General features: G+C 38.8%; 1 protein-coding gene across 2 annotated transcripts; it reads left to right on the forward strand.

Moving 5' to 3' along the window:
• The first annotated feature begins 37 nt into the window (after nucleotides 1-37).
• LOC123875529 lies at nucleotides 38-9,914 on the forward strand. 2 transcript variants are annotated; one of them, XM_045921405.1, is made up of 10 exons: nucleotides 38-226; nucleotides 311-593; nucleotides 2,479-2,707; nucleotides 5,544-5,689; nucleotides 6,035-6,105; nucleotides 6,566-6,648; nucleotides 7,248-7,433; nucleotides 8,093-8,227; nucleotides 8,739-9,014; nucleotides 9,408-9,914. In XM_045921405.1, the coding sequence occupies exons 1-10, from the start codon at nucleotides 164-166 to the stop codon at nucleotides 9,634-9,636; spliced, it is 1,701 nt and encodes a 566-aa protein (XP_045777361.1). In that variant the 5' UTR covers nucleotides 38-163; the 3' UTR covers nucleotides 9,637-9,914. The 2 variants fall into 2 exon arrangements, with proteins under 2 accessions (XP_045777361.1, XP_045777362.1); XM_045921406.1 differs by having other exon boundaries at nucleotides 6,038-6,105.
• The last annotated feature ends 3,201 nt before the right edge of the window (nucleotides 9,915-13,115 follow it).

Below are 13,115 nucleotides of genomic sequence, written 5' to 3' on the forward strand. Positions count from 1 at the left end.
ACCCTTGATGCACATCACTAATGTTTGTCTTTGAAAATTTTGTAAACATTAAATAATTTTTTACAATTGTTTGAAAATACATGTGCACCGTGTGCAGATGAAGGCTTTATTTGAAATTTCCAGCTCTTTAGAGTAATGAATTAGTCTAATAAAGCAGTATAAAATGTCTGGTTACTTAGAAGTTAAGTATCCGTTTAAATCTAACATCGGATTGAATCCTTTCAAGGTGAGTTTCGTTTTCAGTTGTGCTGGTGTGCATAACGTTCGATTGATTAATTATTATTTGTTAATGTTAACTAAATGACTACAGTCGTGGAAGAGACAATGGTGTATTCTGAGGCCGGGGCCGAGCGCGGGCGGAGGCTCGCTGGCTGTTTACTGCAGCGAGGCTGGCGCTTCGGCGGGGACCGTTGAACTTCGATCGGGGTGTGTTGTCAAACGTGCCAAGTCGCGCACTAGACCTCATGCCTTCGCCGTGTTTTCCGTCGAAGAGCCCTGCAAACCCCGAATCCTGCTCGCGGCACAGACGCTGCAAGAAGCTCAGCAGTGGATGGATAAGATTCGAGAGTTGTTAAACGGGCAGAAACTTCTTGGTGAGTGCTTTTCTATGTTCCTAAGGTAGGGTACCTTCAATTTTGCATTTTGAAATATTTATTGATTTTAACTCATTAGTCACCTTTTATTTTTAATATTTTTATAAGTTAATTTACTAAAAAACTGATCATATCAAACACAAAACAGATGTTTGACATTGAATAAAATCTGTATTTAACATTATTCAATTCAAAATCAAAAAGTTCCCATGATATTTCTCGTAGGTATACATTATGAAAAATGTGAGACAAGTTTGATATTCCCACATTTTTTAATATTAAGATTTAAAACACATTGTTCTTTGTTCATTGAAAGTAAAAATATTAACAATGAGAGTAATTAAAATTGTTAAGTATAATAATAATTAATTATTAATACAAGTAATTTGCAACTTATTAAATTTGCTAAGTTGCAGAATACCTACTTGATTTAAAATGAATTTTGTTAAGTTTCAAATTTGTGCTTTCATTTTGCTGTAATATGCATAAAATAGTGTATTCAAGGTAATAAGTATATTCAACAAAACACAAGGAACTTCAAAGTATAACATTGAAAACAATTAGAAATAAACAACCTATTTCCTTGTGGTGGATATGGCCATGGCCTGAAATTTGAAGTAAGACTGCTGATGTCACAACATTCAATGCAAATAACTAGACCATTTGTTATTGTAATACACCAGTTGCATATAAATCTAAATGTAGCTACGTAGAGGCTTTTAAATTTGTAACTGGTCTTACTTATCATCACTAACAATCATCATCATCATCACTAATGAACTCTCAGAATGAAAATGAGAATTTTGGCTGTAGTCTACCACACTGGCCAAGTGTGAATTGGCAGACTTCACACACACCTTGAAGAACACTATTGGGAGCTTTCAGGCATGCAAGTTTCTTTACGATGTTTTCCTTTACAGTGATATTTAATTGCTTAAAATACACATAACTCCCAAAAAGTTAAAGGTGCATATTGGCATTCAAAATGCTAAAAGCATGAATCCATAGGAACTGCAGTTCAGTGATGCCCTGCAAGATATCTTACTGAATGTGAAAATGTCTTAACAAAAAGTATACACATACAATATACATACTGTGGCTAATTCTGTAATACACAATCTTTGAACTCAAATGATAGGTCTAAATGTATTGCTAACCTTTTCATAATGTTCCCTGTGGAAAAGGATAGCCAAAGATAACTTAGATATCTCAATTTAGTTTAGAGATTGTGTACAACAGAATTAGCCACACTGTATATACTTTTGTCATACAAGGAACAGTACTGTTTTTATATGGTACTAAGGCCACTAAGGTTGGCCCTCCCAGTATCCATGACTCCTGCCACATGTAACTCAAGTACATCTTCAATGTTATTTCATGCTTCTAACTTAACCATGTCATAGTCATTTGATTGTTATGTGTAACATATCCATTTTGAATAACAATTTCAGATAATCATATTTGTACCAATTCTGTTGTGCCCAAAACTTTGTTAAACTTAATACCTGGTGCTGATTCTGTCTGTAATAATTAGTGCTAGTTTTTTCTATGTTCTAATAGGAAAAGGATTGCAGTACATTTTGATAACATGTCAATTTAGTTTAGAGAATTATGTACAATGGTATAAGAACTACTAAATATTTTCGGTTAAAATTCTAAAATTTACTTCCTCATAAAAAATATTTTTAGCTTTTGTGTACAAAAGAAATGGTACTACATGCTATTTGTGTTTGAGCAATTTTGTTGGTATATTTGATTACTGAAGTCCTGGCAATCGAGTTATTTGTGCAATATTTTGTTTTATTACTGTTTTATTTATTATGTTTTTGAATAAAAAGCTAAAAGCAAAATTGCTCACATCATGCTTTCTCATACCATTTTTCAGGCACCGAAACATTGCTTAAAGACTCGTATTCAGTGACGATCATGCCCACCGAGCTGTCACAGCAATGTGGTGTGGTCGGGGACAGCACCCTCACTCTGTCGTCGAGTGGGCTGCTGCTGGCGCGCGCGCAGCCCGAGGCTCTGCTGCTGCGCTGGCAGAACATCACTGATGTTTTGCAGGAGAGAGAGAACGGAGACAAAAATAAAACTTGTATACTCAGTGTTGATAGGTTGGTGCAGTTCTGCTTCCTATATTGGTGCACTGGTGCTGGGGGTTTTAACCTGAATCTTGACAGCTCTTATGGTCTGTATACTGCCCGGCAAACATTTTGAACCTTAAGCGGCATAGTGGGCGAATCCAGGAAGCAAGAGTCTACTTAACTACTAATGGTGTGCACCTGCGCTGACTGAGCAACCAATTTTATGCATTTAGGTTTTTTGAAACCCATAGGAACTCTGCTTTTCTGGGATAAAAAGTTGCCTATGTCAATTTCCATGATGCAAGCTACCTCTGTACCAAGTTCCAAATAAATTGGTTAAACGGACGGTCCTTTAAGAATCCTGTGAAAACTCTTTGATTTTCCAGGATAATATTCCTCCATCCTCCAGCTTATGTCCATCCTCAGGATGTATGCTAACTCTGTACCAAACATTAAAATCGGTTAAATAGTTGGGCCGTGAAAAGCTAACAGACAAACTGACAGACATACTTTTGCATTTATAATATACCTGCCGTCGCGCATTGTGTGTGACTAGGGCTTTATTTGAGAGCTGTCAAGTTACAGTTTGAAGTTCTGACTTCTGAGTAGTGCACTAGTGATAGACTTTTTTAAGTTTGGGTTTTCGTAGTTTGAGCTCTATTCATTTGCACCTATCATTATTATGAAATGTTCTGTTGTACACTTTTGTTGTTTTGAAGATATTACAAAACAAGTGATTCAAGATTAATGTAATTAAAATAATGGTCTCAATATAGTAAGTGATTGCATCCAAGCGTCAGTATAAAGAAAAAAAAATATTAGAGATGATTTTTAAACCATTCAGTAAACTTCTGATGATTGTAGAATATAAATACCTTAGCTCAGTTAAACAATATTTAATGAATTTATTCCACAAATAACCATCATCTTTTTGGGGGATTGAAAAATCGTTCTAACATTTTGGTCTACTATTGACTGGATTCAACAGGTAGTGTATAGCAGAACATTCAACAGAGTAGCGATTATTCTTAGTAGGTATGCTCTAGCTTTCACAGCATCATTCATTGTATTTAATCAGCCATTTCTGCATGATTCATTGAAACTCATACTTAACATTCAATAAGCCATGATTTAATAAGTATTATTAGTTATTACAATATATTGACTGTGAACTGGTGACATGTCCTATCTTAAATTTACCATTTCACTTTATAATATTTCGTTCTCTGCAGTGTCATGGTTACTTAGCCTAGAAAAAAAAATTGCAGAAAAGATTGGAACAGGAATTAGCTGAAGGAAACAAGTTATTTCCTTCATTCTGCCAAGTTGTTGAAATTAAGATTGTACTAGTTGGCAGTTCACCGTCGACAGCGCGGATCCACCATTGTGGGCATGATGGGCAAGTGTGACGTCACAACCCTAATATACTTGTGACGTCACACTTTCACGGTCTGTCGTGTTCAGTCTTTATTGGCGTATGGGACTATACAGTGTACAAAATCTTGGTCAAAGCATGATATATCTATTATGTAAACATCTCTGTACGGTGGTATGAATGCACTATATCAATCATGAGTGATTTCATACTCTAACTCGCACTTACCCGATTTTTGGATGGCTGTGACCACAACTTTTTTTAAGGGCTCGATCCGCGTCTGACTGTCGATATGCTACTCAAAGGAAATCCATAGAATCAGGAATGGATCCTCAAACCTTTCACTTGCGGCCTTTTACTAGTGTTCACTTTTCTGAGCTCATAGGAATTATTAAAATGAGCCGAGGTGCGTAACATCCTTCTATTATCACGAAGTGTGACGTAAAAAGTATGATGTATGACGTCAAATTCTTTGTATTGAATAGAAAAGATTGTGGACTCAGGCTAAATAAAACACTACATTAAAGGTAACCAAATTGATAGGTATGTAGGTATAATATATGCTTATTGTTATATTGTAATCCAAAAAAAACATAGTAAAGCTGTTGTTCAACCTGAAAGTTTAGGCAAAACTTTGTTTTGTTAAAGTTTACAATGACGTGAGCAATATAAATAATATATAATGTAAATACTGGCGACTCCGCGCGCAGTGATGACCGCTGTGGTCTTATAGGCCTCGCCATTTTGATTTTTTAAGAATTTAATGGACCCATTGAACTTAAAATATACGAATCTAAAGGCGTATCATTTATCAAAATCGGTTGAGCCGTTAAATACATAGGAACAGACATACATACTACAGGTCAAACACAACCCTCCTTTTGGGTTTCGCCGCAGTTGGGTACAAGATGAAGTTTCAAGTTAAGGTGGAAGCGACGGGCCTGCCCGCGAAATTCAAATTTAATTTGGTTTTTCGCATTTTTTAAACTAATACAACAACGTAGGCTTATGGCATTTTCAATTGCGACAATGGCAGTATCATCCTCACAGGTTTATATAAAAATCTTTACTTGAAAGGGTCCAGTTTAAGAAATTAGCTCTAGTATCGACTAATGTGTCAGAATTAGTCGATACTACAGCTAATTTCTTAACTAAACCAAAACTTCATTTCTAAATTTTGACAAATTTATTTTTATGAACTCAGAATTTTTTCTCTTTCATTTGATATAACAACAAAAAAAAATTTTAGAGACCCCACTTTTTTGTATGTAATATCCGTCAGGTCGATTTTTTCCTTTCAAATGTAGTCTATTCTTCTTCTCTTCTACATAGATACATGTAAATACATACATACATATATACATTATATACATAGACTACTAGAATCATAACCCTTCCTTTTGGCTTGGCCGTAGTCGGGTAAAAAAATACAGCAGACCGGCCCGGAGTCTCGATCGCAAGCGCCGCACAAACCTAGCCTTTATTTTGCAGCGGGTTCCACGGCGGCGGCGAGATGAAGCTCACGACGGCTCTGAACAGTGAGCTGGCGGGTGCCATCAAACTGGCGCTGAAGGAGAGTCGCGGCGCGCGCCGCAGCCGCAGCCACCCCGAGCTCAACACCAGCTGCGATCTCACGGGTATGCACGCAAACGATACAGTATACACTATACACTCTATATTGCGAGCTTCTAATTAAACTAATTTTATTTGTAACACATTTAATTTTTTTTAATGATGTAAGTACAAATTCACGGTTTTCGGATTTTTTCCTTTACTTGTGCTATAAAACCTACCTACCTGCCAAGTTTAATGATTCTAGGTCAACAGGAAGTACTCTATAGGTTTTCTTGACAGACACGACAGACAGACAAAAAAATTGATCCTATAAGGATCCTCCTTTCTTTTGAAGTACAGAACCCAAAAAAGCGAAAATAGTAAATACCCTATTAACATTTGTAAACAATACTTGTATCTGTTATCAGCAGGAGAGTTACGTCGCAGCAGCTGGTACAGTGGACCGTCGGAAGTGTCGTTAGATGACACCGATTTCAAGGTAATATCCATCATCCAGCGATTCATCATCTCAACACATCGCCGGCCCACTACTGAGCACGGGTCTCCTCTCAGAATGAGAAAGGCTCAGGTCATAGTACAACATGCTGGTCAAGTGTGGATTGGCAGACTTTACACATATGACAACATTGTAGAGGTTTTCTATTGATGTTTTTCCGCACTGTTAAAGCAAGTGATATTTAATTGCTTTTTAAGTTAATTTCTGCAAGTTTTCTTGCAAGTGGATGCTTGGTTCGAAATCTATTAAGAGCTATCAATTTTTTACCAGACTGCGGCGGGGGTCCAAAAGTAAACTTTGCACCCCGGCATATAACGTCAACATCTATAAATTTCATATAAGCTCCCTTACGAAGCGAGCGTTTTGACGTTTGATAAAAAGTCACTGATTTGACTAGTAGTTATCATCCCTATTATTAATCACCATTGTCTGTATGTGCCAGGAAGCTCAGCGCATCCCGAGCGGGCAGCTATCTCGGTACAGCGGCCGACTTCTACGCACCTCGCTCACTTCGCTCGACGACAGGTGAGCGAATAATCTTAACCTTATAAAAAATCACTTCTTAGCTCCTCCGCATCACATCACACCTCAGGTTGAAATTTATAGAGCGCACTTTGACTTTGCTTAGACTTGAGTTTCAGTTAAAACGAGATAGATTTATGCCAGCGGTATAACGCTGTCTCGTTTTAACAGTGTCTATAGATTTCAGCCTCTGAGGATTTGTTAGTTTTTGAACTTGGCAATCTGACATCTATTCATTTGGATTTTTTTTAAAGAATCAAACATTTTGTTAAAACAACATTAAAAAATCGGTCAAGTGCGAGTCGCACTCGCACACGAAGGGTCCCGCTCCCATACCATCGAATTTTTAATAGATCCTGTAAGGGTTGAATTTTCTCTGGAGAACAGAACCCTAAAAACGTATTTAAAACCGTTTTTTTAAATATTTTAATATGACTAATACTCCCCTTTCCCCTCCAATTAAGCGTAAAGCTTGTGCTAGGAGTGGGTACGACAATAGTGCAACGGGTAGGGTTTGAACCGCCGCCGCCCGCCCTTTCGGAATTCAGTCCGCTCTTCAACCGGTGAGCTATCGCGGCTCTAAATAAAGGCTTTATTCCCAGCATGTGCGACCGTCGCTCGCTGGTGTCGGTCGCATCGGGCGTGTACGAGGAGATCTCGGAGGAGCCGCGACCGCGCGTGCTGGAGGAGCCCACGTACGAGTCAGTGGCGGACTGCATCTACGCGACCATGCGGCGCTCCGGCAAGCGACACCCGCCGCCTCCTCTGCCGCCTCGACAGCCCTACCAGTGAGTAGCAACCCTAGACTGTGACGATACAACCCCAGCATTTGTTGTGTCCACCCTAGAAATGAGCAACCTCTACCATTAATACAGGCTACTAACGGTAGTTTATAAGCAAGAAGTGACGACCCTAGCGCTGAACAGAACCTTTACTGACTGTAATTTGTATAAGGACTGTGGTGTGCAACTTGCAGCAACCTTAAAAGTGAGTACTTATCAAAGATTTTATAAGTAAGAAGTGACAACCCTAGTGAAACCCAGCCCTAGAGGAGCCCACCTACGAGTCAGTGGTGGATTGCATCTATGCAACCATGCGGCGCTCAGGTAAACGAAACCCACCGCCGCTCCGCCCGCCCTTGCCGCCACGACAACCCTTCCAGTGAGTAGCAACCCCATATAGTGACAAGTGACAAACTAGCGGTGCAACTTGTGGCAACCGTAAAGTGATGCATTTTTATGGGAATCTGACAAACATAGACACAGCTACTCATACTTAACCTGAAACAAATAATCGGACGCAGCTGTCAGCCGAGACTTACCACCGTCCCATACTTTGTTTCCGCCTACAGTTCCAGAACTTACTTCAGAACCAAACTACTTTTGTATGGGAGACGCTGGGGAGCGTGCTAGGGTAACTTCTCTTAAGCAGTAGTTTTTGTCCACAGCACAATGAAGCTGGGCGAGTCGTGGAGCAGCCGCATGGAGGGCGCCGCGGTGGACGCGGGCGTGACGCGCCACTCCTCGCTGGGCTCCCTGCACCACAAGCCCACAAGACCCGCTAAGCCCTTCAGTGTATTCAGGTAAGCATGTACACACGCCGCTTGCTTTAGGTGAGAGAAAACATCGTGAGGAAAGCTGCATTATGCATTACTCTACTCAGTTAAGTCAATTAGTCTGTTAGTAGAGTCGAACGTTAGTTCGATTCCCGGCAGGGGTTTGGAACTTGGAGTGAGTTTGAAAGTGGGAGGCTTCGGTCGTGGCTAGTTATACATATTACCGCTAGTTATATATAGTGCCTACCGGCAAAGCCGTGCCGCCAAGCGAATTAGCGTTCCGGTACGATGCCATGTAGAAATCAAAGGAGTATGGGTTTTAGAAAACTGCCATATCCTTTCCAGGTTAGCCCGCTTCCATATTAGACTGCATCATCTCTTAACACCAGATGAGATTGCAGTCAAGGGCTAACTTGTATCTAAACAAAAAAAGTTCTTTAAATCCAAAAACATCATACAATCAATGTACTATATATAATCAATTTACTTACTAGATAAAAAATGTTGTGTTTCTAAAAGTTAATCTGCTTTCCCACAGAAAAAGACTGAAAAGCGATTCTCGCATAGCGACATCGCCAAAATCGGACACCTCCAAAGAGAACAAAGACGTGGAGACGAAGAAAAAGAAGTTTGACTTCACGCCCACTCGGGACATCTTCAAGAGCTTCAAAGTGAGGAGCAAGATGAAGAGCCTCAAGCTCAACTCTGGCCTCACTAAAGGGGAGACGAAGAGCTGTGAGTTCCTCGACGAAACACAACACGTGACGTCCAACCGTTGCTCCAAGTCTGTGGAATGTTTGGAAGGAAATGACGGGTAAGCTTCAGTTAATTTTTGGATCAAAATTCATTTTCAATAGCTTGAGAACCTTAAGTTCGACTATTCCGATCTCACGAAAGGGGAGTCAAGAGCTGTGAGTTCTTTGATGAAACGTTGGAAGGAAATAAGGGTAACAAGGGTAAGAGGAAGAGTCTTAACTCAGGCTTCAGCAAAGGTCCCCTTCAGTCAGTTTTTGCTGAAGTGCACGACTATCTGTTCGAAAATACTACGTTTTTTGGCTGAAAAAAGCTTATATATTTATTTATTTTAATATACACTAAAGAAGTTTAACTTAATCTGTAATCTCTAAAACAGCCTTCTCTTAATACCTTTTAAGTTTTATCTTTTAATTTAGTTCACTTATCAGATGTGAATATGGTTTTATTTCAGATACGACGAATTCGACGGCAGCGTATCCCTTGAAGTGACGGAAGAACCGAGCGTAGAGTTCGTCCCACAGGAGTTATTCCAGCTCATACTGTGCCCCGACTTGAGCAAAGTTCGCTTAAAAGAGCCCCCGATGCTATGCGAGGGCGACTACATGCCCATGTCCCCCATAGTACCCCCTCCCATAGAACACCATTATATGGTGATGTCTCCGCGGACCAATCAGGCCTGAAATCTGAACTTCTAGTCTCGGCAGCATTAAGATGATCGCAAATTACAGCATACACCGTGAGATAAAGCGATTTTTCAATACTGTCTGTTTGTTCTATACCTGTCAGATATTTAGCGATTCTTGAACATGAGTCATGACAAAAGCCTGCCATGTTGACATTAACGATTGTGTGTCAACATGATAAATTTTCAGAGGCTAGCTTTTTTCCTCGACTTCGTGCGCATGATATAATTTATAGCCTGCACTCGGATATAATGTGGCCGAACGTAATCAAAATATGTACAGTTCAACTTCTTTTACAAGTTACACCGATGTACCTGCGCAGAAAACTTATTTTGAAAAGTGCGAAAATATCTCATACTATCACCGCTCCGTCCGCTATTGGTTTTGCCGAGGTGCCATATTTGTACACCTGAATTATGAGCGAGATATCGGTTGAAATATTTTCGCGCCATTCAAAAATAAGATTTCTGCGCAGGTACATCGGCGTAACTTACAAAAGTAGTAGTATCGTACATATTTTGTTTGCGGCTCGTTTGGTCTTGCGGTTCGAATTGTAATATGCGATCAGTCTTATTCTGCACCAGGAATGTGATATTTTGATGGTAAGCTTAGTACGAGTAGTAGAGTAGCGCTAGTTGAATATGACTTGGCTGTCGTCAGAAATGTGTACCTCTAGTACAAGTTTTCGAAAACTAAATTCGACATTGCGTTTTTGGACACATATCTATTGAGCGCCCCTAGTGTGGACTTTAGAAACAGAAGTCCTCAACTCCTACAATAAACTTACAAACGATTTAAATGTATCAACAGATAAAAGTAATCAATATTTCAAAGGACCCAAAAATGCTGAAAAATTCTCAAATCAGCTCGAAATTTTACGTTCAAACTAAATGAGAAACCTCCCATTTTCAGAATGATAATAAAGAAAACTCCTACCGTTTTCATTACAAGACTATCGCAAACGGAATTTTATAGAATCCTCGTACCTTCGCGTAATCAGGTTTTCGTTAGTCTATCAATATTTAAGAGTGAAGTATCCTTACAAACGCCCAAAGAACGAACCAACAACTTGAAATAATAGTCAGGACTTAGGTACAAAATGGAACTGATTCTTATGGAAACGAAATTTTAGAATATTCACATTTCCTTACCAATTTATAAGAAAGGGCCGACAATTTAGTTTAAAACTCTCAAACCTCGTTACTAGGTGCCAAACTCGGCCAAAGTGTTGTTGAGTAGTACTGCATCAGTGCTATATCAGGTATGTGATATTTTGATGGTAAGCTAATTATTATGATTAGTGGGATAGCGTTAGTTAAATATGACTTGGCTGTCGTCAGAAATATGTACCCTTAGTACGAGATTTTACAGTTTTCGGAAACGAAATTCGATATTGAGTACTTGGATACATCTAGTGAGTTTTCGTAGTTTAGAATTTTTTTAGAATAGACGTAATGTTGCGGTGGAAACAAGACCACTTGGTCGTGTTGTAAAGACTGAAGGAAAAGACTTATGCGTTAGTAGACAAGTAAAAGCCGGTTCTTCACTCGCGGCTGGCAGCCTGTGAATGCCTCGAGACAACAGCGTCGATGGTGACGCGACGTTTACTTTCATATGTCAGTTTTGCTCTTCACGACAAAAGGAGTGTCGTAGACATCCACATTCCACACATCCTAGTTCGCTGCGTTCACGGACGCGCGTAAAAAGCGGGCTACAAATGATATCATTTGTGTTTAGGAAATAGTTGTTTGCCTCTCTGACCGAAAAGCTGATCAATGAGCTAAATTGCTATAAGGTGTCGCTGACATCTTTGTGTCGTAATAATCATTGTTGAGGGTTACGATGCCTTCCATTCATATACAAGGAACCAAAAGCTTAATTTACTATAATCCGCCAAACCAAAGAAATCTGTATGGTGCAACATGCAGCATGCGACAGATACAGATTTCTTTGGTTTGGCGGATTATAGCCAATCATTTTGGTGCCTTATATGTCATGGACTTTCGCAAAATAACGCCTGCTTCTATACTACCTTCCATTGAAATTATTAATAATTAGGATTATCTTGGATTAAAACCTAATGCAGTAGGCCGCATGCCAATTTTTGACACACACTGTATGATCACTTGGCTTGAGGCATTATTAATAATATTGTGTTCATTATAATCGAAACGAGCTTCAGTAAATTTAAATGAAAGTTAATTAAAATGCAGCTTTATTGTTCAATGTATACGGCTTAATTTGCGCTGACGTGTTGTGATATTTAACTTAGTGAAGTTATATTGAGCTAAAAGGCTTTTGTTGGTTTTATTGGAGACGCGTTCGAAGACAAGCGACGGAGACTCGCGAATGGGATGCTTTTTCTTTGACGCAATCTTTTTTCTATAACGCAGTCTCCAGTATGTTGAACGTCAAATATGTTATAGTTTTAGACGTGTGAATCTTTATTTTGGCAATTTTTGAAGTGTTCACATGCAAGGAAGTTTTAGCTTTAGGTATTTGTAGGTATATAGCCATATTGTATTTGTATAGGCAGTTAGAGTTATATCACGGCTACCGTTCAATCATCACCACCAATTTAAGTTTATGAAAAGAAAAGTCAGTACTCACTGACTGGCTCATCAACGCCCAACTCAAACTCTTAGGTTAAAATCTATAGTTCGCACTTTGACTTTGCTTAATCTTAAGTTTCAGTTAAAACGAGACAGATTTATGCGAGCGGTATAACGCTGTCTCGTTTTTACAGTGTCTTAAGTCTGAGCAAAGTCTTAGTGCGCTGTATAGATCACAGCCTTAGACCTAGAAAGTTGAAATTTTGCACTAAAGTTCCGCTCATAATGTAGACAAGGATTTTTTTCGATCAAGGGAGCAAAGCCGTGGGCGGTCGCTAGTAAACCAATGAAAATACAGTGACACATGACAAAAATCTATATTCATTTTCCATGATTAAAAGTAAAGGATTTTTTTGTCCCAAGTGAGCAAACACTGACTTTTTCAAGATATTTTGCTTTTATTGACGGTCAAAGTTTAACAGTAACTGTAACGTAACTTTAACCGCCTGTCATGCATCTGGGCCTAAAAAATCGTCGAATTTCTCATTCTAAATCTGACCAACATAATTTTACAAATAAATGTAGTATGTATAAGTGTAGTTAAATATTTATTTAATAGGGATGTTGCTCATGTTAAAAATAAATTCTTTCTTGTGATTAGCAAATACAGGGTCTTCTAAAATACCCAATATTCACATCCTTTATTCGTTTTAAGTTTCATAACCATTTTAAATTATTGATTTAACTAAAAAATGTTGCATATTTCGTATCAGCTTTCATATTAGGCGTGCGATTTATCGTTTGATAAAGAGTTGCTGATTTGATTAGTTAGCAACATCCCTATTGTACCGATTCTGATGTAGTTCTTATTGTATTTTCATAATTTGTTCACTAAAATGAAAACGATCTCTTAAGACTTCTACT

The sequence above is a fragment of the Maniola jurtina genome, chromosome 20 (genome assembly GCF_905333055.1).
Source record: "Maniola jurtina chromosome 20, ilManJurt1.1, whole genome shotgun sequence".
Lineage (NCBI taxonomy): Eukaryota > Metazoa > Arthropoda > Insecta > Lepidoptera > Nymphalidae > Maniola > Maniola jurtina.